Here is a 24242-nt window from a genome sequence, read left to right on the forward strand (position 1 = left end):
AAATTCATTAAATCCATGAAAAACCCTACATTAATTAAACAATCGTCCGGCAGGGCCTGTGATACCGGATCTAATACTCCCTACGATCATATTATGTACTAAATCAACAACAATTTATGGATCGGAGGGAGTAAGTTATTTTTATTTCTAGTTCCCTACTAAAAAACATTAGGGCTTAGCTAGTATATCAGTAAAAAAAAGAGTGATCATGATTGCATATCCTGGCGGTCCCTGAGATACAAGTCCTGATAAGCTATTTTTATTTTCTAAATTTACTAGAAAAAACAATAACGCATATACAGGAAAAAAAGAGTAATCGCATTTAAAAAAACAAAATGGTCCCGACGGGGCTTGAACCCGTGACCTTTGGTATATCAGACCAACACTCTAACCAACTGAGCTACAGAACCTAATTATTTTGTTAATATTTGTTTCTATATTAAAATAATTGAAAATACAGAAGAACTAGAAATTAAGACCCATGAGAGTTGGGCTCCTTGCTTATACTGCGGCCGGGGTTAGTAAGCTGGAGAGGTGCTTTGAATTCAATAAAGGATTGCTGTTCAGTGGTGGTAAGCAGCACTGATTTTGTTGGATGTTTCTGAGAAACTCATGATGGTTGCGTCAGTCCTGTTGAGTGGGCGCATCTATCTATCTTAATACCCAGTCTCACGGTCATCAGCTTATACACATTACTTGACAACTCTTTCTGTGTCACAGATCATCTGACAAACATTCATTAGTTTAAATCCGATGATAATATTTGCAGATAACAACCGTGAAACCGACATTTGGAGTGTGGTTTTCTGTAGCTCAGGCTACATGGTACCCCTTATCTTTGCCATCCATTTATGCATCAAGATCCGTGCAGACACATTTGTCTTTTTTGTTTTTCTCAAACGACACAACATATAAACTTCAAATTTTGCAGAACAACAATACATTCTAACTACAATCTAGGAAAAAACTTTCAGATTTTTTCATGCATTTTAAATACTTGAAATAATATTTTTATTCAAAGAATATCTCATTTTGTATATTTATATCAGACCAAAAAATCTGAAAGTTTTTTCACACATTGATGTTCTAATGTTTGTTCGACCTGCAAAGTTTGAAGTTCATATGTTGTTTCATTTTTGAGAAACAAAAAAGAGAAATCTTGTTGTTGTTAGTTAGTTGGAGAGTACGGATCTTAAAGCAAGGCTGGAGAGTTGAGGATAAGAGGTTCCATGTAGCCTGAGCTACAAAGGAACTTTGTGATTTGACAATTGGATCTGCTGCTCTTAAAGATATACCCCCTCCGTTCCTAAATGTAAGTCTTTTTAGACATTTCAAATAGACTACAACATACGGATGTATGTAGACAAATTTTAGAGTGTAGATTCACTCGTTTTGCTCCGTATATAGTCACTTGTTGGAATGTCTAAAAAGACTTATATTTGGGAATGGACGGAGTACTTCTTACTGCTTGATGATAATATTTGCAGTTTCGAACTCTTCTTACAGCCTTCTTGAAAGACACCGGTGAACGATGACGATCCACATCAGGGTAAGTTATTTTTATTTCGCAGTTTACTAGAAAACATTAGGGTTAGTTAGTATATATATCAGTACAGAAAAAGAGTAATCGTGATTGCATATAACTAAAAAAATCCTGGTGGTCCCTGAGAGACAAGACCTAATAAGTTTTCTTATTTTCTTAATTTAGAAGGAAAAACAATAACGCCTATATATACAGGAAAAAGAGAGTAATCACAATTAAAATATGGTCCCGACGGGGCTTGAACCCGTGACCTTTGGTATATCAGACCAACACTCTAACCAACTGAGCTACAGGACCTAATTTCTTAGTTAATATTTCTTTCTTTCTTAAAATAATTGAAAATACAGAAGAACCAAGAAATCAAGACCCATGAGAGTTAGGCTCCTCGCTTACACTGCGGCCAGAGTTAATAAGCTGGAGAGGTGTTTTGAATTCAACAAAGAATTGCAGTTCAGCGGTGGTAAGCAGCACTGATTTTGTTGGATGTTCTCAGAAACTCGTGATGGTTGCGTCGGTCCTCTTGAGTGGGCACATCTATCTATCTTAATACCCAGTCTCACACTCATCAGTTTACACACATTACTTGACAGCTCTTTCTGTGTCACAGATCATTTGACAACTCTAAAATTAGGTTATATCCGATGATAATATTTGCAGATAACATGCTGGAAACCGACATTTGACAATTGGATCTGCTGCTCCTGAAAGATATACTTCTTACAGCTTGATGATAATATTTGCAGTCTCCAACTCTTCTTACAAAGTTCTTGAAAGACACCAGTGATCAGTGAACGACGACGATCCACATCGGGCGGTTCATGTGGAGGCCGGCAGTTCACACAAGCGCGCCGTTGCTTTCACGCATCAGCATCGGTCTATGATCGCAATGGGCACAAGCAAGCATAAAGTAGAAGAGTTGGAGTCTTGGAGACTGTAACAGGTTACTTTACTGTGTTGTTTTGATTGTTGGGCATATATAGTGTATGGACTGCATGGATCATGCTTCACATCTTCTTAATTGTTCGGTGTTAGACTCACTGGTAACTTTGGTCGATACCCACGGAATTGTTTTATGCATGGTCTTGATCACCTCAATAATTGGCCTAGTGATGCATGCAGCATTGGGCAGGGCCGGCTGGTTAGCTAGAGGGATTTGAACCCTCCACCTTTGGCACAAATAGATCTCAGAGAAATTCCAGCAGATTTGTTAAAAGGGCAGGCCCTCTAATGGTTCTAGAGGGCACTCTAAGAGGTTTTAGAGCGCACTGCTAAATCACACGCCCTAGAACTGCATCCTCTGTACTTCTTCCATGTGGGACTCAGTTGTCACTGTGTCACTATTTTTCTTCTTTTCTTCCCTTTCGTTTCTTGCTCATCATCCGGACGCACCCCCGTTCTGGTTGGTGCACCTTGTGCCTCTCGCTAGTCCCCTCCACTCGCCACCCCCCCTAGGATGTCCCTCCAGCCTCTGCCTGTTATGTTGATGAGCAATGACTGGAGAAAGAAGGAACCAAGGTGGTGCTTCACCGGTTGCGACTGGCAGGGTCGGCTGCTGGGGGTGCGGCGGCGAGGAGGGAGGGTTGTGGAGCCGGCTACCAGACACAAGAGGCGGAGGGAAGGCTGCGACAGGGGAATGAGTCACAGAGTCGGTAGGGGTGGGGAGACCATGGCGGTGGCGCCGCACGTACGAGAGTAAATGAAAAGGGCAAGAAGTTTTGTTGGCACCAAAACTTTTGTGCATAGGGTGTCCCTCTGTATTTCCCTCTCTCTTAAATAAATTTATAAAGGGTGGTGCGGTCTTTTAGAGGGTGCTCTCCAATTTTTTTTAGAGATAGAGGGTCACTTAGGGAATCTGCTTGAGTGAGTATTTCTCTATTTTTGATAGTTTTATTGGAAGATGGGGGGTTATAAGTAATCTGGTAGAATTGCTCTAATAAGCTCTTTATACTCCTTTTCAAGTTTTTTTTGCAGGTACTATAAAACAATAAGAGGTTTAGAGAATATACTTGAAAAGGTAGTTACAATTAAATTAATGACCTTTGGTCCAGCGCAGTGGTGAAGCTACATGGCAGTGTAGTCATCTGACTACACAACTTTTTTCTGGCAAAAATCGTATGTACCAGTAGAAATAATGCAAGAAATATTATAAATTTATACAAAAAACATATATTTGACTACACGTGAAAACAATGAGGGGTTGATTATAGTATACTAATACCAGTAGAAAAAATAGTAATGGGCGGGAATTTAATTTAGAAATCCTGACGGTTCCTGAGGTACAACACGTAGTAATAACTTATTTTTATTTTCTCAAATTACTACTAGGAAGCAATGATCGGTTCCCTCAAAAAGAAACACAATTATCGGTTAGAGAATATAGAGAAAAAAGAGTAATTGCAGTTAAAATGAATTGGTCCCGACGGGGCTTGAACCCGTGACCTTATATCAGACCAACACTCTAACCAACTGAGCTACAGGACCTAATTTCTTCTTAAATATTTCCTTGCTATTAAAATAATAGTAAAAGAGAATATACAATGAGTAATCGTGGTTGAATACAATTTTAAAAACTCCTGGCGGCCCCTGATATACAAGACCTAATGAGTCATTTTTGTTTTCTCAAATTACTAGGAAAAACAATGAGCAGTTAGAAAATACACAGAAAAAAGACACCGGTGAACGACGACGATCCACATCAGGGTAAGTTATTTTTATTTCGCAGTTTACTAGAAAACATTAGGGTTAGTTAGTATATATATCAGTACAGAAAAAGAGTAATCGTGATTGCATATAACTAAAAAAATCCTGGTGGTCCCTGAGAGACAAGACCTAATAAGTTTTCTTATTTTCTTAATTTAGAAGGAAAAACAATAACGCCTATATATACAGGAAAAAGAGAGTAATCACAATTAAAATATGGTCCCGACGGGGCTTGAACCCGTGACCTTTGGTATATCAGACCAACACTCTAACCAACTGAGCTACAGGACCTAATTTCTTAGTTAATATTTCTTTCTTTATTAAAATAATTGAAAATACAGAAGAACCAAGAAATCAAGACCCATGAGAGTTAGGCTCCTCGCTTACACTGCGGCCAGAGTTAATAAGCTGGAGAGGTGTTTTGAATTCAACAAAGAATTGCAGTTCAGCGGTGGTAAGCAGCACTGATTTTGTTGGATGTTCTCAGAAACTCGTGATGGTTGCGTCGGTCCTCTTGAGTGGGCACATCTATCTATCTTAATACCCAGTCTCACACTCATCAGTTTACACACATTACTTGACAGCTCTTTCTGTGTCACAGATCATTTGACAACTCTAAAATTAGGTTATATCCGATGATAATATTTGCAGATAACATGCTGGAAACCGACATTTGACAATTGGATCTGCTGCTCCTGAAAGATATACTTCTTACAGCTTGATGATAATATTTGCAGTCTCCAACTCTTCTTACAAAGTTCTTGAAAGACACCAGTGATCAGTGAACGACGACGATCCACATCGGGCGGTTCATGTGGAGGCCGGCAGTTCACACAAGCGCGCCGTTGCTTTCACGCATCAGCATCGGTCTATGATCGCAATGGGCACAAGCAAGCATAAAGTAGAAGAGTTGGAGTCTTGGAGACTGTAACAGGTTACTTTACTGTGTTGTTTTGATTGTTGGGCATATATAGTGTATGGACTGCATGGATCATGCTTCACATCTTCTTAATTGTTCGGTGTTAGACTCACTGGTAACTTTGGTCGATACCCACGGAATTGTTTTATGCATGGTCTTGATCACCTCAATAATTGGCCTAGTGATGCATGCAGCATTGGGCAGGGCCGGCTGGTTAGCTAGAGGGATTTGAACCCTCCACCTTTGGCACAAATAGATCTCAGAGAAATTCCAGCAGATTTGTTAAAAGGGCAGGCCCTCTAATGGTTCTAGAGGGCACTCTAAGAGGTTTTAGAGCGCACTGCTAAATCACACGCCCTAGAACTGCATCCTCTGTACTTCTTCCATGTGGGACTCAGTTGTCACTGTGTCACTATTTTTCTTCTTTTCTTCCCTTTCGTTTCTTGCTCATCATCCGGACGCACCCCCGTTCTGGTTGGTGCACCTTGTGCCTCTCGCTAGTCCCCTCCACTCGCCACCCCCCCTAGGATGTCCCTCCAGCCTCTGCCTGTTATGTTGATGAGCAATGACTGGAGAAAGAAGGAACCAAGGTGGTGCTTCACCGGTTGCGACTGGCAGGGTCGGCTGCTGGGGGTGCGGCGGCGAGGAGGGAGGGTTGTGGAGCCGGCTACCAGACACAAGAGGCGGAGGGAAGGCTGCGACAGGGGAATGAGTCACAGAGTCGGTAGGGGTGGGGAGACCATGGCGGTGGCGCCGCACGTACGAGAGTAAATGAAAAGGGCAAGAAGTTTTGTTGGCACCAAAACTTTTGTGCATAGGGTGTCCCTCTGTATTTCCCTCTCTCTTAAATAAATTTATAAAGGGTGGTGCGGTCTTTTAGAGGGTGCTCTCCAATTTTTTTTAGAGATAGAGGGTCACTTAGGGAATCTGCTTGAGTGAGTATTTCTCTATTTTTGATAGTTTTATTGGAAGATGGGGGGTTATAAGTAATCTGGTAGAATTGCTCTAATAAGCTCTTTATACTCCTTTTCAAGTTTTTTTTGCAGGTACTATAAAACAATAAGAGGTTTAGAGAATATACTTGAAAAGGTAGTTACAATTAAATTAATGACCTTTGGTCCAGCGCAGTGGTGAAGCTACATGGCAGTGTAGTCATCTGACTACACAACTTTTTTCTGGCAAAAATCGTATGTACCAGTAGAAATAATGCAAGAAATATTATAAATTTATACAAAAAACATATATTTGACTACACGTGAAAACAATGAGGGGTTGATTATAGTATACTAATACCAGTAGAAAAAATAGTAATGGGCGGGAATTTAATTTAGAAATCCTGACGGTTCCTGAGGTACAACACGTAGTAATAACTTATTTTTATTTTCTCAAATTACTACTAGGAAGCAATGATCGGTTCCCTCAAAAAGAAACACAATTATCGGTTAGAGAATATAGAGAAAAAAGAGTAATTGCAGTTAAAATGAATTGGTCCCGACGGGGCTTGAACCCGTGACCTTATATCAGACCAACACTCTAACCAACTGAGCTACAGGACCTAATTTCTTCTTAAATATTTCCTTGCTATTAAAATAATAGTAAAAGAGAATATACAATGAGTAATCGTGGTTGAATACAATTTTAAAAACTCCTGGCGGCCCCTGATATACAAGACCTAATGAGTCATTTTTGTTTTCTCAAATTACTAGGAAAAACAATGAGCAGTTAGAAAATACACAGAAAAAGACACCGGTGAACGACGACGATCCACATCAGGGTAAGTTATTTTTATTTCGCAGTTTACTAGAAAACATTAGGGTTAGTTAGTATATATATCAGTACAGAAAAAGAGTAATCGTGATTGCATATAACTAAAAAAATCCTGGTGGTCCCTGAGAGACAAGACCTAATAAGTTTTCTTATTTTCTTAATTTAGAAGGAAAAACAATAACGCCTATATATACAGGAAAAAGAGAGTAATCACAATTAAAATATGGTCCCGACGGGGCTTGAACCCGTGACCTTTGGTATATCAGACCAACACTCTAACCAACTGAGCTACAGGACCTAATTTCTTAGTTAATATTTCTTTCTTTATTAAAATAATTGAAAATACAGAAGAACCAAGAAATCAAGACCCATGAGAGTTAGGCTCCTCGCTTACACTGCGGCCAGAGTTAATAAGCTGGAGAGGTGTTTTGAATTCAACAAAGAATTGCAGTTCAGCGGTGGTAAGCAGCACTGATTTTGTTGGATGTTCTCAGAAACTCGTGATGGTTGCGTCGGTCCTCTTGAGTGGGCACATCTATCTATCTTAATACCCAGTCTCACACTCATCAGTTTACACACATTACTTGACAGCTCTTTCTGTGTCACAGATCATTTGACAACTCTAAAATTAGGTTATATCCGATGATAATATTTGCAGATAACATGCTGGAAACCGACATTTGACAATTGGATCTGCTGCTCCTGAAAGATATACTTCTTACAGCTTGATGATAATATTTGCAGTCTCCAACTCTTCTTACAAAGTTCTTGAAAGACACCAGTGATCAGTGAACGACGACGATCCACATCGGGCGGTTCATGTGGAGGCCGGCAGTTCACACAAGCGCGCCGTTGCTTTCACGCATCAGCATCGGTCTATGATCGCAATGGGCACAAGCAAGCATAAAGTAGAAGAGTTGGAGTCTTGGAGACTGTAACAGGTTACTTTACTGTGTTGTTTTGATTGTTGGGCATATATAGTGTATGGACTGCATGGATCATGCTTCACATCTTCTTAATTGTTCGGTGTTAGACTCACTGGTAACTTTGGTCGATACCCACGGAATTGTTTTATGCATGGTCTTGATCACCTCAATAATTGGCCTAGTGATGCATGCAGCATTGGGCAGGGCCGGCTGGTTAGCTAGAGGGATTTGAACCCTCCACCTTTGGCACAAATAGATCTCAGAGAAATTCCAGCAGATTTGTTAAAAGGGCAGGCCCTCTAATGGTTCTAGAGGGCACTCTAAGAGGTTTTAGAGCGCACTGCTAAATCACACGCCCTAGAACTGCATCCTCTGTACTTCTTCCATGTGGGACTCAGTTGTCACTGTGTCACTATTTTTCTTCTTTTCTTCCCTTTCGTTTCTTGCTCATCATCCGGACGCACCCCCGTTCTGGTTGGTGCACCTTGTGCCTCTCGCTAGTCCCCTCCACTCGCCACCCCCCCTAGGATGTCCCTCCAGCCTCTGCCTGTTATGTTGATGAGCAATGACTGGAGAAAGAAGGAACCAAGGTGGTGCTTCACCGGTTGCGACTGGCAGGGTCGGCTGCTGGGGGTGCGGCGGCGAGGAGGGAGGGTTGTGGAGCCGGCTACCAGACACAAGAGGCGGAGGGAAGGCTGCGACAGGGGAATGAGTCACAGAGTCGGTAGGGGTGGGGAGACCATGGCGGTGGCGCCGCACGTACGAGAGTAAATGAAAAGGGCAAGAAGTTTTGTTGGCACCAAAACTTTTGTGCATAGGGTGTCCCTCTGTATTTCCCTCTCTCTTAAATAAATTTATAAAGGGTGGTGCGGTCTTTTAGAGGGTGCTCTCCAATTTTTTTTAGAGATAGAGGGTCACTTAGGGAATCTGCTTGAGTGAGTATTTCTCTATTTTTGATAGTTTTATTGGAAGATGGGGGGTTATAAGTAATCTGGTAGAATTGCTCTAATAAGCTCTTTATACTCCTTTTCAAGTTTTTTTTGCAGGTACTATAAAACAATAAGAGGTTTAGAGAATATACTTGAAAAGGTAGTTACAATTAAATTAATGACCTTTGGTCCAGCGCAGTGGTGAAGCTACATGGCAGTGTAGTCATCTGACTACACAACTTTTTTCTGGCAAAAATCGTATGTACCAGTAGAAATAATGCAAGAAATATTATAAATTTATACAAAAAACATATATTTGACTACACGTGAAAACAATGAGGGGTTGATTATAGTATACTAATACCAGTAGAAAAAATAGTAATGGGCGGGAATTTAATTTAGAAATCCTGACGGTTCCTGAGGTACAACACGTAGTAATAACTTATTTTTATTTTCTCAAATTACTACTAGGAAGCAATGATCGGTTCCCTCAAAAAGAAACACAATTATCGGTTAGAGAATATAGAGAAAAAAGAGTAATTGCAGTTAAAATGAATTGGTCCCGACGGGGCTTGAACCCGTGACCTTATATCAGACCAACACTCTAACCAACTGAGCTACAGGACCTAATTTCTTCTTAAATATTTCCTTGCTATTAAAATAATAGTAAAAGAGAATATACAATGAGTAATCGTGGTTGAATACAATTTTAAAAACTCCTGGCGGCCCCTGATATACAAGACCTAATGAGTCATTTTTGTTTTCTCAAATTACTAGGAAAAACAATGAGCAGTTAGAAAATACACAGAAAAAAGACACCGGTGAACGACGACGATCCACATCAGGGTAAGTTATTTTTATTTCGCAGTTTACTAGAAAACATTAGGGTTAGTTAGTATATATATCAGTACAGAAAAAGAGTAATCGTGATTGCATATAACTAAAAAAATCCTGGTGGTCCCTGAGAGACAAGACCTAATAAGTTTTCTTATTTTCTTAATTTAGAAGGAAAAACAATAACGCCTATATATACAGGAAAAAGAGAGTAATCACAATTAAAATATGGTCCCGACGGGGCTTGAACCCGTGACCTTTGGTATATCAGACCAACACTCTAACCAACTGAGCTACAGGACCTAATTTCTTAGTTAATATTTCTTTCTTTATTAAAATAATTGAAAATACAGAAGAACCAAGAAATCAAGACCCATGAGAGTTAGGCTCCTCGCTTACACTGCGGCCAGAGTTAATAAGCTGGAGAGGTGTTTTGAATTCAACAAAGAATTGCAGTTCAGCGGTGGTAAGCAGCACTGATTTTGTTGGATGTTCTCAGAAACTCGTGATGGTTGCGTCGGTCCTCTTGAGTGGGCACATCTATCTATCTTAATACCCAGTCTCACACTCATCAGTTTACACACATTACTTGACAGCTCTTTCTGTGTCACAGATCATTTGACAACTCTAAAATTAGGTTATATCCGATGATAATATTTGCAGATAACATGCTGGAAACCGACATTTGACAATTGGATCTGCTGCTCCTGAAAGATATACTTCTTACAGCTTGATGATAATATTTGCAGTCTCCAACTCTTCTTACAAAGTTCTTGAAAGACACCAGTGATCAGTGAACGACGACGATCCACATCGGGCGGTTCATGTGGAGGCCGGCAGTTCACACAAGCGCGCCGTTGCTTTCACGCATCAGCATCGGTCTATGATCGCAATGGGCACAAGCAAGCATAAAGTAGAAGAGTTGGAGTCTTGGAGACTGTAACAGGTTACTTTACTGTGTTGTTTTGATTGTTGGGCATATATAGTGTATGGACTGCATGGATCATGCTTCACATCTTCTTAATTGTTCGGTGTTAGACTCACTGGTAACTTTGGTCGATACCCACGGAATTGTTTTATGCATGGTCTTGATCACCTCAATAATTGGCCTAGTGATGCATGCAGCATTGGGCAGGGCCGGCTGGTTAGCTAGAGGGATTTGAACCCTCCACCTTTGGCACAAATAGATCTCAGAGAAATTCCAGCAGATTTGTTAAAAGGGCAGGCCCTCTAATGGTTCTAGAGGGCACTCTAAGAGGTTTTAGAGCGCACTGCTAAATCACACGCCCTAGAACTGCATCCTCTGTACTTCTTCCATGTGGGACTCAGTTGTCACTGTGTCACTATTTTTCTTCTTTTCTTCCCTTTCGTTTCTTGCTCATCATCCGGACGCACCCCCGTTCTGGTTGGTGCACCTTGTGCCTCTCGCTAGTCCCCTCCACTCGCCACCCCCCCTAGGATGTCCCTCCAGCCTCTGCCTGTTATGTTGATGAGCAATGACTGGAGAAAGAAGGAACCAAGGTGGTGCTTCACCGGTTGCGACTGGCAGGGTCGGCTGCTGGGGGTGCGGCGGCGAGGAGGGAGGGTTGTGGAGCCGGCTACCAGACACAAGAGGCGGAGGGAAGGCTGCGACAGGGGAATGAGTCACAGAGTCGGTAGGGGTGGGGAGACCATGGCGGTGGCGCCGCACGTACGAGAGTAAATGAAAAGGGCAAGAAGTTTTGTTGGCACCAAAACTTTTGTGCATAGGGTGTCCCTCTGTATTTCCCTCTCTCTTAAATAAATTTATAAAGGGTGGTGCGGTCTTTTAGAGGGTGCTCTCCAATTTTTTTAGAGATAGAGGGTCACTTAGGGAATCTGCTTGAGTGAGTATTTCTCTATTTTTGATAGTTTTATTGGAAGATGGGGGGTTATAAGTAATCTGGTAGAATTGCTCTAATAAGCTCTTTATACTCCTTTTCAAGTTTTTTTTGCAGGTACTATAAAACAATAAGAGGTTTAGAGAATATACTTGAAAAGGTAGTTACAATTAAATTAATGACCTTTGGTCCAGCGCAGTGGTGAAGCTACATGGCAGTGTAGTCATCTGACTACACAACTTTTTTCTGGCAAAAATCGTATGTACCAGTAGAAATAATGCAAGAAATATTATAAATTTATACAAAAAACATATATTTGACTACACGTGAAAACAATGAGGGGTTGATTATAGTATACTAATACCAGTAGAAAAAATAGTAATGGGCGGGAATTTAATTTAGAAATCCTGACGGTTCCTGAGGTACAACACGTAGTAATAACTTATTTTTATTTTCTCAAATTACTACTAGGAAGCAATGATCGGTTCCCTCAAAAAGAAACACAATTATCGGTTAGAGAATATAGAGAAAAAAGAGTAATTGCAGTTAAAATGAATTGGTCCCGACGGGGCTTGAACCTGTGACCTTATATCAGACCAACACTCTAACCAACTGAGCTACAGGACCTAATTTCTTCTTAAATATTTCCTTGCTATTAAAATAATAGTAAAAGAGAATATACAATGAGTAATCGTGGTTGAATACAATTTTAAAAACTCCTGGCGGCCCCTGATATACAAGACCTAATGAGTCATTTTTGTTTTCTCAAATTACTAGGAAAAACAATGAGCAGTTAGAAAATACACAGAAAAAAGAGGGTAATCGCAATTAAAAAAAGAATTGGTCCCGACGGGGCTTGAACCCGTGACCTTTGGCATATCAGACCAACACTCTAACCAACTGAGCTACAGGACCTAACCATTTACTGAATATTTCTTTACATTAAAAGCAATTTAAAAAGATAGTTATGCTCCTCGCTTACACTGAGGCCTACGCATTTTATTCTGAGATTCATGTCTCCTACACATACATAAACTCATAGATAGGGACTTCTCACTAAAGAAAATAATCACCACAGGAAGATAATTACACAGTAATATATAGGCCTAATTTTGTCTTCAGTGTTCAGTGGTAAGCACTAAGCAGCACTGAATTTGTTGGATGGTTTTCAGAAACTCATGATGTTTTCCTGCTGCAGCATACAGTAATTCATCGCTGCGGTAATCCTGTCGAGTGGGCTCATCTATCTTCATACCCCAGTCTTACACTCATCAGTTTATACACATTACTTGACAACTCTTTCGGTGCCACACGTCATCTGACAACCCTTCATTTGATGGTTTATATCCGATGATAACATTTGCAGAGAACAGCTGGAAACCCACATTTGGCAATTGGATCTGCTGCTCTTGAAAGATGATATACCTCTTACAATTTTACACCTTCTGGATTTATACATCATTCAACTTATTCACCATAGAGCTGCGAGCCAGCAACCACTATCGGATATGATACCCATCTAGTGTGTAGAAGCAAATGCCATGCACATTGGTGGGGTGATCTTGGCCAACGCAAGCAAGGAAGCTGGGAAGATCCAAAGTCCATCCCCACATATAAAACCGGAGGCAACTGCTGGCACCATATGTGTTGCTTTGCTCCTGTCAATCCTGTGCCAGATGTAGACTATCAAGCTCCCGGCGCACATGTCGATGGCGAAGCTCGCGCCGACAAGGAAGGGGAACCCCATTGCCATGGGCAAGGGGACCCATTTGCCATACTTCTGTGGAAGGAAATCCCTCATCAGGTTGGCCACCAGTGCAAAGGCAAAGAATCCACAACAGAGCTGCAAGCAATGCATGGGCAGAGCAGAGAAGCCCTCCACACCAAGAATCGCGATGTTTCGGTATATCAGAGCATACGGCGCCTTCCAGGGGCTGTCCTGGTTGCCTATGTCAAAGGCATTGTAGAACACATAGAATGTCAGCGGTGAGATGACACAACCAATGGCGGTGCCGATGATCTGAGCGATAAGCATTGATCTAGGTGATGTTAATGTAAGATGCCCAGTTTTGAAGTCCTGCATCAGATCAGCAGATATCGACGTCATACATTTCACCATGCCACAGCCTACCATCCCAGCAACCACGCCATGTTCTTTCCCAGCTGCGGCCGCGAGAATGAGGAGGGCAACTTTTCCATAGTTGAAGGCCATGTTGATGTCGGTAAGACCGGATCCATAGGCATTGGAGAAACCCAGGGCAGGAGCCAGTAAGTATGCTACAACAGCATAGTACCACTTCAGCTCAGGGAACATCCTGGGAATGGTGATTACAGCAACGACTGATAATGCAAAGTAACCCAAAAAGGCTAGCCAGTTAGGGAGACTGTCTCTTATAAACACTTCATTGCGATGTTGTTCAACGAGTGACAGAGTATCTTCCCCTGAAAGCATAATGAACCCAACATCAGGTCATCTATACATCAGGAAGGCAGAGACCAGAAAGGTTAAGCTGTTTACCGTTCTTTGCGCTTTTCTGTTTTGATTTGTCAAGCATACTCATGACGGTCTTAAGAATAATCTTTGTAAAATTGTATATGCCGTCTCCTAGGATGAGAGCTATGCAAATGAAGGCCTGTGAATGAGAGAAGGTAAGAAAAAAGGATATGCAAAGCACACGCACAACAACAAAATTATACTTGGAAACAAACCTTGTAACCTTGCAGACTTCTCATGCTGCTTTCTGGTAAATCTGCCGGATACCAGTTCCCTTTCAAATCAGCAATCAGTGGCCACATTACGCCCCAGGAGAGAATAGAGCCAAGAAGGAGAGAGATATTCACAAGGTGGGGGCAAATCATCCCTGCCCCAACATATGTGAGATTGAAATCAAAGAAGAACCTGACACCCCATCATTGAATCTAAATTAGGTAAAATTGTTACTAGTCAAGAACAGAATAGAATAATGAATAACATGACGGGCATTACGAATGTTTCCAAGCTCGTAGTCCAAGAGTGGGGAATTGCGAAAAGCCACAATGATCTCCACCAGAATAAAACCACTGGAAGAAGCTCCAGAAGAAGCTAATTGCAAAGTATTTTGTGAATCCATTCACTTGCATCCTGACGTTAGCAAGAAAAACATCAAATTTTGCTAAAATGAGAGAATCATAATACTCCCTCCGGTCCTTTTTACTCCACATATAAGATTTGTCTGATCATGTTTATATAAAAAAAATTCAACATCTACAATATTAAAGTTATACAATGAAAAATAAATTCATGACGCATCTAATGATATTGATTTCGTATTGTGAATGTTAATATTTTTTTCTATAATGTTTGACTTCAGACAAATCTTATATGCGGAGTTTGAGTTGACTCCAGTCAAATCTTATATGCGGACTAAAAAGGACCGGAGGGAGTATTTGGCTATGAAGGCTACTGGTTATGTGAGAGAACTGCATACTTTGCCACATCATCTCCCTTAGACGCATGAAATCCATTTATAAGCACAGCAGTTGCAGTTCCGCTTGGGTAAGTTAATTTGTAGTCGATCACCAAAATCTGAAAAATTACAAAGCTCCATAAAAAATGTGCTTAAAATTGTTTCTTTCCATTTGCAACTGATGTCAAACAACTTGAAGTTTCTTTTTCCACACGGGACAAACAACTTGAAGCTGTTGTAAGGTAACAAAGGAAAAGTTATGCTAGGATCACGGTCAACTTTAAAGAGTTCCCAAGATGATATGTCTGATCTTGCCAGCAGAAGTGAATGGTGTGCACATAATTTTTTTCCCTCCATCAAACTTATGCTTAGAATTCAACTCAGTTTAATTGCAACCGAATATTCCAGTAAAAAAAGTCCTTATTTTTCCATAATGCACAATTCATTTAAATTGCATGTATGTCAAATGATAGGCGAGGTATCTAGTACTTTTGTTATAGATAGAGAAGTGAACACTCGCACGCCATGGCTTTATTTTCTTGGCACTATTTAGCCAAAAAGGTTTAACATAATTGCCAATTCTTAGGCTTCAAGCAAACAAGCTCATAGTCCTTAGAGTCACAACTTAGCCAATGTGTATAACGTGTGGGACTTAGCTGAAGAAAAGCTTTATCAAGACTAAGTTGTGAATGTAAATCAAATATTTTCATTAATTTGGCTATGGGCAGTGTGGCAACTAAACTAACAGTCCGAAAAGCATTATTTGTTTTTACAAAACCTAACAAAAAATGGAAGAATACTTGTTGCTTGTCTCAGCTTTACATAATCCTTCAGACACTTAGTTTGGACATTGGGCAGAGGAACAAAATTGGGTTGAAGGGCAGAATCTCAGTTGGCACTAAGTAGAACCGTGATCGAATAGCAAGAGTAAATTTCTGAAGATTTATACAGGAAAGAAAGACTGTCACCGACCTTCCTGAGAGGGACAAGCGCGAGAATCCCGACGAAGGCGACGGCGAAGAGGAAGCCCATCATCCACCCAACGCCGGGCTCCTTGGTGCCCACGTTGCCTTCCATGTCCACCCCGGCCATCTCGTAGGTCTTCTTGTTGAGCCCGAGCAGGTAGGACCCGAACCCGCCTGGGGAGCGCAAAAAGGAAAATCCAAGAAGGCGTCAGAATCCCGGTGCTCCACTTGAGAAAGAAAAGTGGGGAGAGATTCGCGGGCGCGGTCCCGACCGGCGGCGCCGATGCTGTAGCAGGCGACGGCGCAGGTCTGCACGACGGTGTTCTCCTGGCGGGTGAGCGGGCGGACGACGCGGCCGAGGCGGGCCAGCGCCTGCGTCCAGCCCCGGAGCATGACGAAGGAGATGAGCGCGGCGGAGACGTTGAGGGTGGGGTTGAGGCCCGTGGTGAGGTTGAGCTTCATCACGATGACGCTGTACATGGTGCCGACGGCCACGCTCACCACCAGCCCGCGCAGGGTCAGCTGCTCCGTCCACGGCGGCACGCGGCCGGCCGCGTGCGCGGGCGCCCCCGGCTCCGCGCCGTCGTCGCAGAGCGCGGCTTTCCCCCTGCCGTCGCTGCTCCCGCCGCCGTCGTCCCGCTGGTGGAGCGCCATCGCGAGCCCGGGGCGGGGTTGCTTCCTCCGCCGTCCCCTGCTTCATGGGCAAAAAGAAATATTTCCGCGGCGTCAGGTTCGAGCCAAGGTAAAAAGATTCGTGATGAGTAGGAGATTGTGGTGAACAGAAAGCCTCGCGTACTATCAGCATTTGATGGTGAGCTGACAGGAGTATTACAGTGCTACTAGCAGTGAAGCCATGAGAAAGTGAGCTCGTGTGCGCCATGAATGAGAATGATTGATTCAGTGGGAGAAAACATGTAAATTTGATGAGCGATTCATGAGCACGAAAAATCCTTTGTCCTTGAGTGGGATGAAAAGCTGAGAAAAATGGATAAAAAAATCCGGCGTCACCTGGGGTCTCCGCTCCAACCAAAAGGACAAGAAGAAATGAGCAAAGGAAATGGAAGGTGAGCAGGAGAACCGGGAAAGAGAAGGAAAACGATGGAGCCGAGAGAAACAGTTCGACAGTTCTTCTCCAGATCTCAGCAGTTAGCGCTGACTGACCGAGCACCGCCCCCTTGTGTACGCTAACAGTAAAACACACGCAACCACACAAAACAAGAAAATAATAGTATAAGCGATCGGGGCACGCAATAAGTCAGGAGACTCTTGCTCAACATTTCGAGCAGGAAAGACGAAGGGATCCCCGTCGAATCAGAACGCGAGATCGACCGGAACTCCAAGCAGAAGAGGTGACAGAGAATGGAAGCAACCCCAAAGCAAGATGATGTATCAAAGAACAAAGAACTTCCCGCAAAAAAGAAAAAGAACAAAGAACTTAAACTCTTATTTTCCAATAGGAAGAAGAAAGAAGTGAACAGGAAACTGTCAGATCTCCCCAAGCAAGCAAGAGATGATGGATCAAAGAACAGAGAACGGCACAGTTATTAGACAGTTCTTATTCTAGGAGATATACTAGAGAGATGGTGTGCTCCTATCAGGACTGTACCTGCTCGGTGATCGTAGGAGGGGAGCGCCCGGCCGTCGACGGCTGATGGACAGTGGGGAGTCGGCGGTGGATCGATGGATCCTACGTGGTGGGTGGACTACTGACACCAGTAGACAGTGGCAGAGGTTATATATAAAGGCGTGGACGTTTGTTGTGTTATGGCGCGTGGGCCCCGGGGAGCAGCATGGTTCACGCCAACTGTCCTCGGCTTGTCTGCTTCCGCGGGCGTGTGCTCTGCGCTCGCCCCCCTCGTGCCACGCGCGACGTCAGGCGTTTCCGTTTTTCGCTGCATGATGCACCCTGTCCGGGGTAGATGCACGCACGAGGACGAGGGCTCTCTGCTTCTCTTCTGCTACCTGGTAGATGATCGTCCTCCTCTCCTCTCCCCGGCGGCGGCGGAGGGAGCGGCCGACACGCCGGTGAACAAAATCCAGGCCGGGGTCACGGGTTTGGGCAGGCAGATGCCGATACGGGGCCGCGTCCAGCCGTCCAGTCCAACTAGGGGACCAAAAGGACCCCGTTGTGACTGCTTCAGTACTCTTGTTCGGTTTTACCGTCTCTGTCCCCTGCTGCATTCCCTGTCTAGAGCTAGATGCCCAAGTGGCCCCAAACACATGGTTAGGGCAACTCCAACGGGATGACCAAATGGACGACAAGAAATGTCCGCAAACATGTCCGGACGTGTGTGCGGACAGCAAGCAAGGCACTGGTCATTCAACCGTAGTCATCAAATCCGAACTGTGGGCTATGATTGGTAGAGGTGGACCGGTAGGAAAAAAAAGGTGAGTGGGACATATGGGTTGTGAGAAGTGGGACCAATTAACAGTGGGCCGGCCGGACGTCCGGACTCCTCTAAACCTCCCCCCAGTTTGATACCTGTTCGGGCAATTTCGAACGTTCGGAAAGGTTCGAACAAATTTGATCACTTTCATTAGATGGCTTAAAGTGTCTGGACCATCCTATCCGGACCTTTGCGAGTGATTTGATGACCCGCGTTGGAGTTGCCCTTAGCATTTCATCGAAAAATATTCCTGATCGCTTTGCAAGGACGGAGTTGAACTCTTACAAGGTCATCCTTATAGAAACTAGAAATTACACATAGGTCCACAAGAAAATTGATGTGTCCTCCTTCACTCATTGATGGCGCGTCGTGAGCTCAATGCCACCTCCGAAATACCATCAACCAGGGAAACGTTGTTGATACAGCGGCCTAGAAATCGTCGGTCTGAGTCAGAAGACGCTGGTGCCAACGATCTAAAACAAAGATTACCGCCTGGAGAAGAAGGCTACAATGAGGGTTGTCTGAGCCCCTCAAATCTAGCCACCCTGATCCGGATAGACCTAACTTCACAAGCTCCCCATGACGTTGAAACTAGTCTAACTGATCCGCTAAACTTAAGGGGGTAAAAATGCCAAATCTTTCTAATGTTTACATAGTACATTTCAACACATATTAAATCCAAACATAACAATTAAGATTGACACAATTCATGAATATTACAAATTCATAGTTTATAAACCAAATTATTCAAATTCAAACACATGGAAGGGTTCAAATGAAGTAAAAGAGAATCATAAAAGCACAACTACGAAGTGATATGGAGATGCCACTGATGCTCAACAAGATCATCTTGAAGCTGGGTATGAACTTCTCAGTTCTCGATGTTGTGATGTGTCGCGAGGAATCTCTGTATCCTATTTGCATCGTGATGCGGCCCGGCAGGATCCCCATTGAAGATGTACCAAAAGTTCGCAGGCATGTCTATCTCATCTCAAAAGTTCTCAGGCATGTCTATCTCATCTCCAACAATCATGTTATGCAAGATGATGACATGTCATGATTTGCTATAGGGTCTTGGGGTTTCAATACTCCAGGGCCATGAATGATGGCAAAGCACTTCTGAAGCACACCGAAAGCTCTCTCCACATCCTTCCTTGTCGACTCTTGACGCATTGCAAAGTGAGATCTCTTGTTACTTATTGTCTTCAAAAATGTGTGGCCCATGGAGGATAGATGGCATCTGCAAGATAGTAACCCGTCGTGTACTCACGACCATTGACAACTGATACGTCCATTTTGCATCATGTTTTCTTACTGTTATTTATGATGTTTTTATTCATAATAATGCTTTTTGGAGTAATTCTAATGCCTTTTATCTCATAATATGCAAGGTACACACAAAGAGGGAGAATTCCGGCAGCTGGAAATCTGGACCTGGAAAAGCTACGTCAGGCTACCTATTCTGCACAACTCCAAACAAGCTGAAACTTCACAGAGATTTTTTATGGAATATTTGAGGAATATTGGAGCAAATAACTACCAGAGGGCGCCCACCAGGTGGGCACAACCCACCTGGGCGCGCCAGGGAGCCCAGGCGCGCCCTGGTGGGTTGTGCTCACCCAGGCCCACCTCTGGTGCCTATCTTCTGGTATATAGGTCATTTTGACATAGAAAAAAATAAGGAGAGGGCTTTTGGGACGGAGCGCCGCCGTCTTGTGGCGGAACTTTGGCAGGAGCACTTTTGCCCTCCGGTGGAGCGATTCCGCCGGGGGAACTTACCTCCTGGAGGGGGAAATCATCGTCATCATCATCACCAACAACTCTCCCATCTTGGGGAGGGCAATCTCCATCAACATCTTCAACAACACCATCTCATCTCAAACCCAAGTTCATCTCTTGTGTTCAATCTTGTTACCGGAACTGTAGATTGGTGCTTGTAGGTGACTAGTAGTGTTGATTACATCTTGTAGTTGATTACAATATGGTTTACTTGGTGTAAGATTATATGTTCAGATCCAATATGCTATTTAATACCCCTCTAATCATGAGCATGATTATCATTTATGAGTAGTTACTTTTGTTCTTGAGGTCACGGGAGAAATCATGTTGCAAGTAATCATGTGAACTTAATATGTGTTCGATATTTTGATAGTATGTATGTTGTGATTCCCTTAGTGGTGTCATGTGAACGTCGACTACATGACACTTCACCATATTTGGGCCTAAGGGAATGCATCGTGGAGTAGCAATTAGATGATGGGTTGCGAGAGTGACAGAAGCTTAAACCCTAGTTTATGCGATATTCTGTAAGGGACCGATTGGATCCAAAAGTTTAATGGTATGGTTTGAATTTATTCTTAATACTTTTCTCGTAGTTGCGGATGCTTGCGGGAGGGTTAATCATAAGTAGGAGGTTTGTTCAAGTAAGAACAAAACCTAAGCACCGGTCCACCCACATATCAAATTATCAAAGTAGCGAACACGAATGAAACCAACATGATGAAAGTGACTAGATGAAATTCCCGTGTACCCTCAAGAACGCTTTGCTTATCATAAGAGACCGTTTTGGCCTGTCCTTTGCCTCAAAAGGATTGGGATATCTTGCTGCACTTTTGTTAATACTATCATTACTTGCCCGTTAAAAATTATCTTGCTATCAAACTACTCAGTTACTTACAATTTCAGCACTTGCAGACATTACCTTACTGAAAACTACTTGTCATTTCCTTCTGCTCCTCGTTGGGTTCAACGCTCTTACTTATCAAAAAGAGCTACAATTGATCCCCTATACTTGTGGGTCATCAAGGCTATTTCCTGGCGTCGTTGCCGGGGAGTGAAGCACCTTTGGTAAGTGGAATTTGGTAAGGAAACATTTATATAGTGTGCTGAAATTTATTGTCACTTGTTACTATGGAAAACAATCCTTTGAGGGGTTTGTTCGGGGTATCTTCACCTCGTCCGAAACCACAATTAGCTACCCCTCAACCTACTGCACCTACTAAAAATATTGAATATGAAATTCCTTCGGGTATGATAGAACAACAGCTAGCTAATCCTTATGCAGGAGATGGAACCGAACATCCTGATATGCACTTGATATGTGTGGAACAAATTTGTGGATTATTTAAGCTTGCAGGTTTACCCGGAGATGAAGTTATGAAAATGATTTTCCCTTTATCTTTGAAGGGAAAAGGATTGGCATGGTATAGGCTATGCGATGATATTGGATCATCGAATTGGAATCGGTTGAAATCGGAGTTCCATCAAAAAAAATATCCTATGCATCTAGTTCATCGTGATCGAAATTATATATATATATAATTGTGCCTCGTGAAGGAGAAAGTATCACTCTAGCTTGGGGGAGGCTTAAGTCAATGTTATATTCATGCCCCAATCATAAGCTCTCAAGAGAAATTATTATCCAGAACTTTTATGCTCGGCTTTCTCGTAATGATCAAACCATGCTTGATACTTCTTGTGCTGGTTCGTTTATGAAGAAGACTATTGAATTCTGGTGGGATCTTCTGGAAAGAATTAAACACAACTCTGAAGATTGGGAACTCGACGAAGGTAAAGAGTCAGGTGTTAAACCTAAGTATGATTGTGTTAAATCTTTTATGGATACCGATGCTTTTCAAAAGTTTAGCAGTAAATATGGACTTGACTCTGAGATAGTAGCCTCTTTTTGTGAATCATTTGCTACTCATGTTGAACTCCCTAAAGGGAAGTGGTTTAAATATCACCCACCTATTAAAGAAGAAATTAAAGAACCGGTACTAGTTAAACAAGAAACTATACTTTATAATGTTGATCCAGTTGTTCCTTCTGCTTATATTGAGAAACCACCTATCCCTATTAGGATAAAGGAACATGCTAAAGTTTCAACTGTGTTTAACAAAAGCTATATTAGAACACCTAAACCTGATAAACAAATCAAAGTAGAACCTAGTATTGCTATGGTTAAAGATCTCTTAGAAGAAGATGTAGATGGGTGATACGTCTCCAACTTATCTATAATTTTTTATTGTCCCATGCTGTTATATTATCAATCTTGGATGTTTTATAATCATTTTATAGTCATTTTATGTCATTTTTTTGGTACTAACCTATTGACATAGTGCCAAGTGCGAGTTGCTGTTTTCTGCATGTTTTTTACATCGCAGGAAATCAATATCAGACGGAGTCCGAATGCAACGAAACTTCACTGAGTTTTTTTTGGATCAGAAGGAACATAATGGGCCCTGGCTGCGCCTGGAGGGTGTCCCGAGGAGGGAACAACCCACCAGGGCGCGCCAGGAGGCCTAGGCGCGCCCTGGTGGGCAGTGCCCACCTCGGGTGCCCCCCGGACTGCCTCTTTGCTCTATAAATACCCCAATATTCCCAAAACCCTAGGGGGGTCGACGAAATATTCATCCAGGCGCCGCAGAGTCCAGAACCACCAGATCCAATCTAGACACCATCTCGGATGGGGTTCGCCACCTCCATTGGTGCCTCTCGGATGATGCGTGAGTAGTTCTTTGTAGACCTTTGGGTCCGTAGTTAGTAGCTAGATGGCTTCCTCTCTCTCTCTCTCTTTGAATTCTCAATACAATGGTCTCTTGGAGATCCATATGATGTAACTCTTTTGCGGTGTGTTTGTTGGGATCTGATCAACTTTGAGTTTGTGATCAGTTATATCCTTTTATATCCATGAAAGTTATTTGAGTTTCTTTGATCTCTTATATGCATGATCTCTTATCACTGGTACGCGTCGGTGTTGTACAAACGGTTTTTAACCCCTTTCCACGACGACATTTGGAACCGTCGCCTAGTGAGTGTGGGCGATAGGGGGGGGGTCCTTCCCCCATGACCCAGAAACCGTCGGGGATATGCCCTCCTGGCACACACGCTCGGCAAAATGAGGTCGTGTGCGACCGGCGAGCGCTCAAATACGGAAATACATACAGTAGAGCTAAAAAATACAATTATACATGCGAAATTGTTTCCGGTGGCAAGTACATCCCACACAGTCAGTCTCCGCTAAACGTTTCCGTTCATATGTATATCCCACACAGTCGCTCCAAGGAAAACGTTTCCGTTCATAGGTACATCACACACAATTTTTTTCGTTAAATCGTTTGCGTTATTGAATGCATCACACACGGTCCGTAGAAGAAACTGTGTGGCAAAGGCTATTCATCACACACAGTTTTTATGTGGTAAATGTTTGCGCAAGATGGCCTAACACAAACAGTTTTCAAGAGAAAGTTGTGTGTGATTGTTCATTGATCCAACACGGTTTATTCCTAGAAACTGCGTGCGTTGCATGAGGTCATCGCCCACGGTGTTTTTCAATAACCGTTTGCAATAGCAAAACCCAATTAGCAGGCTAATTCGCCATTAGCAGGCTAATTGCCCTATTATTAATAATCCATTTATTAATCTAATTGACATTCATATTAAGCACATAATATATTTCATTTCCATATTAAGGAAGCAGAATTTCATAATTAAAATACATCAGAGTACAACATGATATAGCTTCAGCACTCAGCTACCCCATTACACAACTGCACAAGCACCAAGTTTCACATGCAACATGTAGAACCTTTTGAAATTAACATCATAGACGGTATATAGACAGATGCATCTCATCTGGAAAACTGCTGAAGCGGAAGGCGAATATTGATCCTTCATTCATGTTGAAGGTCTTTGCAACTTTAGGCCAGTGCCTGTGGATGATTGACCGTCCATCCTTCGTCCTCTTCAAAAACACTTCAATATTGAACCGTGGGTGTTGTATGAAAACCTTCCTCGCCTCCTGACCATAGAGGTGGTTTGAGAGTTAATCATAAGTGAACTGCTTTGGAAAGGCCTAAAAACAAGGATGTGCATAAATATCTTCTCTATATTGGAAATGGGGCAAAGGAATAAAAAAAGGCAAGGTATAATAGTTAGAACCATCTTGTAGTGAACTGACGTCTTCTT

General features: G+C 42.5%; 1 protein-coding gene and 6 non-coding genes across 8 annotated transcripts; all 7 read right to left on the bottom strand.

Moving 5' to 3' along the window:
* Positions 1 to 336: 336 nt before the first annotated feature.
* On the bottom strand, positions 337 to 410 carry TRNAI-GAU (transfer RNA isoleucine (anticodon GAU)). Its single transcript has one exon. It is a non-coding gene; the product is annotated as a tRNA-Ile (tRNA).
* Positions 411 to 1766: 1356 nt separating this feature from the next.
* TRNAI-GAU (transfer RNA isoleucine (anticodon GAU)) lies at positions 1767 to 1840 on the bottom strand. Its single transcript has one exon. It is a non-coding gene; the product is annotated as a tRNA-Ile (tRNA).
* Positions 1841 to 4460: 2620 nt separating this feature from the next.
* Positions 4461 to 4534, bottom strand: TRNAI-GAU (transfer RNA isoleucine (anticodon GAU)). Its single transcript has one exon. It is a non-coding gene; the product is annotated as a tRNA-Ile (tRNA).
* Positions 4535 to 7153: 2619 nt separating this feature from the next.
* TRNAI-GAU (transfer RNA isoleucine (anticodon GAU)) lies at positions 7154 to 7227 on the bottom strand. Its single transcript has one exon. It is a non-coding gene; the product is annotated as a tRNA-Ile (tRNA).
* A 2620-nt stretch (positions 7228 to 9847) lies between these two features.
* Positions 9848 to 9921, bottom strand: TRNAI-GAU (transfer RNA isoleucine (anticodon GAU)). The gene has a single exon. It is a non-coding gene; the product is annotated as a tRNA-Ile (tRNA).
* A 2397-nt stretch (positions 9922 to 12318) lies between these two features.
* On the bottom strand, positions 12319 to 12392 carry TRNAI-GAU (transfer RNA isoleucine (anticodon GAU)). The gene has a single exon. It is a non-coding gene; the product is annotated as a tRNA-Ile (tRNA).
* On the bottom strand, positions 12379 to 17679 carry LOC123054061 (probable metal-nicotianamine transporter YSL9). Of its 2 annotated transcripts, none has more exons than XM_044477727.1 (8): positions 17495 to 17679; positions 16161 to 16579; positions 15896 to 16062; positions 14945 to 15042; positions 14464 to 14598; positions 14187 to 14376; positions 13996 to 14110; positions 12379 to 13919 (listed from the first exon to the last, which is right to left on the bottom strand). In XM_044477727.1, exons 2-8 carry the CDS (start codon positions 16540 to 16542, stop codon positions 12997 to 12999), a joined length of 2010 nt encoding a protein of 669 aa, XP_044333662.1. In that variant the 5' UTR covers positions 16543 to 16579; positions 17495 to 17679; the 3' UTR covers positions 12379 to 12996. The 2 variants fall into 2 exon arrangements, with proteins under 2 accessions (XP_044333662.1, XP_044333661.1); XM_044477726.1 differs by lacking the exon at positions 17495 to 17679 and adding an exon at positions 16721 to 16884.
* Between the last annotated feature and the right edge of the window lie 6563 nt (positions 17680 to 24242).

Source organism: Triticum aestivum, chromosome 2D (assembly GCF_018294505.1).
Source record: "Triticum aestivum cultivar Chinese Spring chromosome 2D, IWGSC CS RefSeq v2.1, whole genome shotgun sequence".
NCBI lineage: Eukaryota > Viridiplantae > Streptophyta > Magnoliopsida > Poales > Poaceae > Triticum > Triticum aestivum.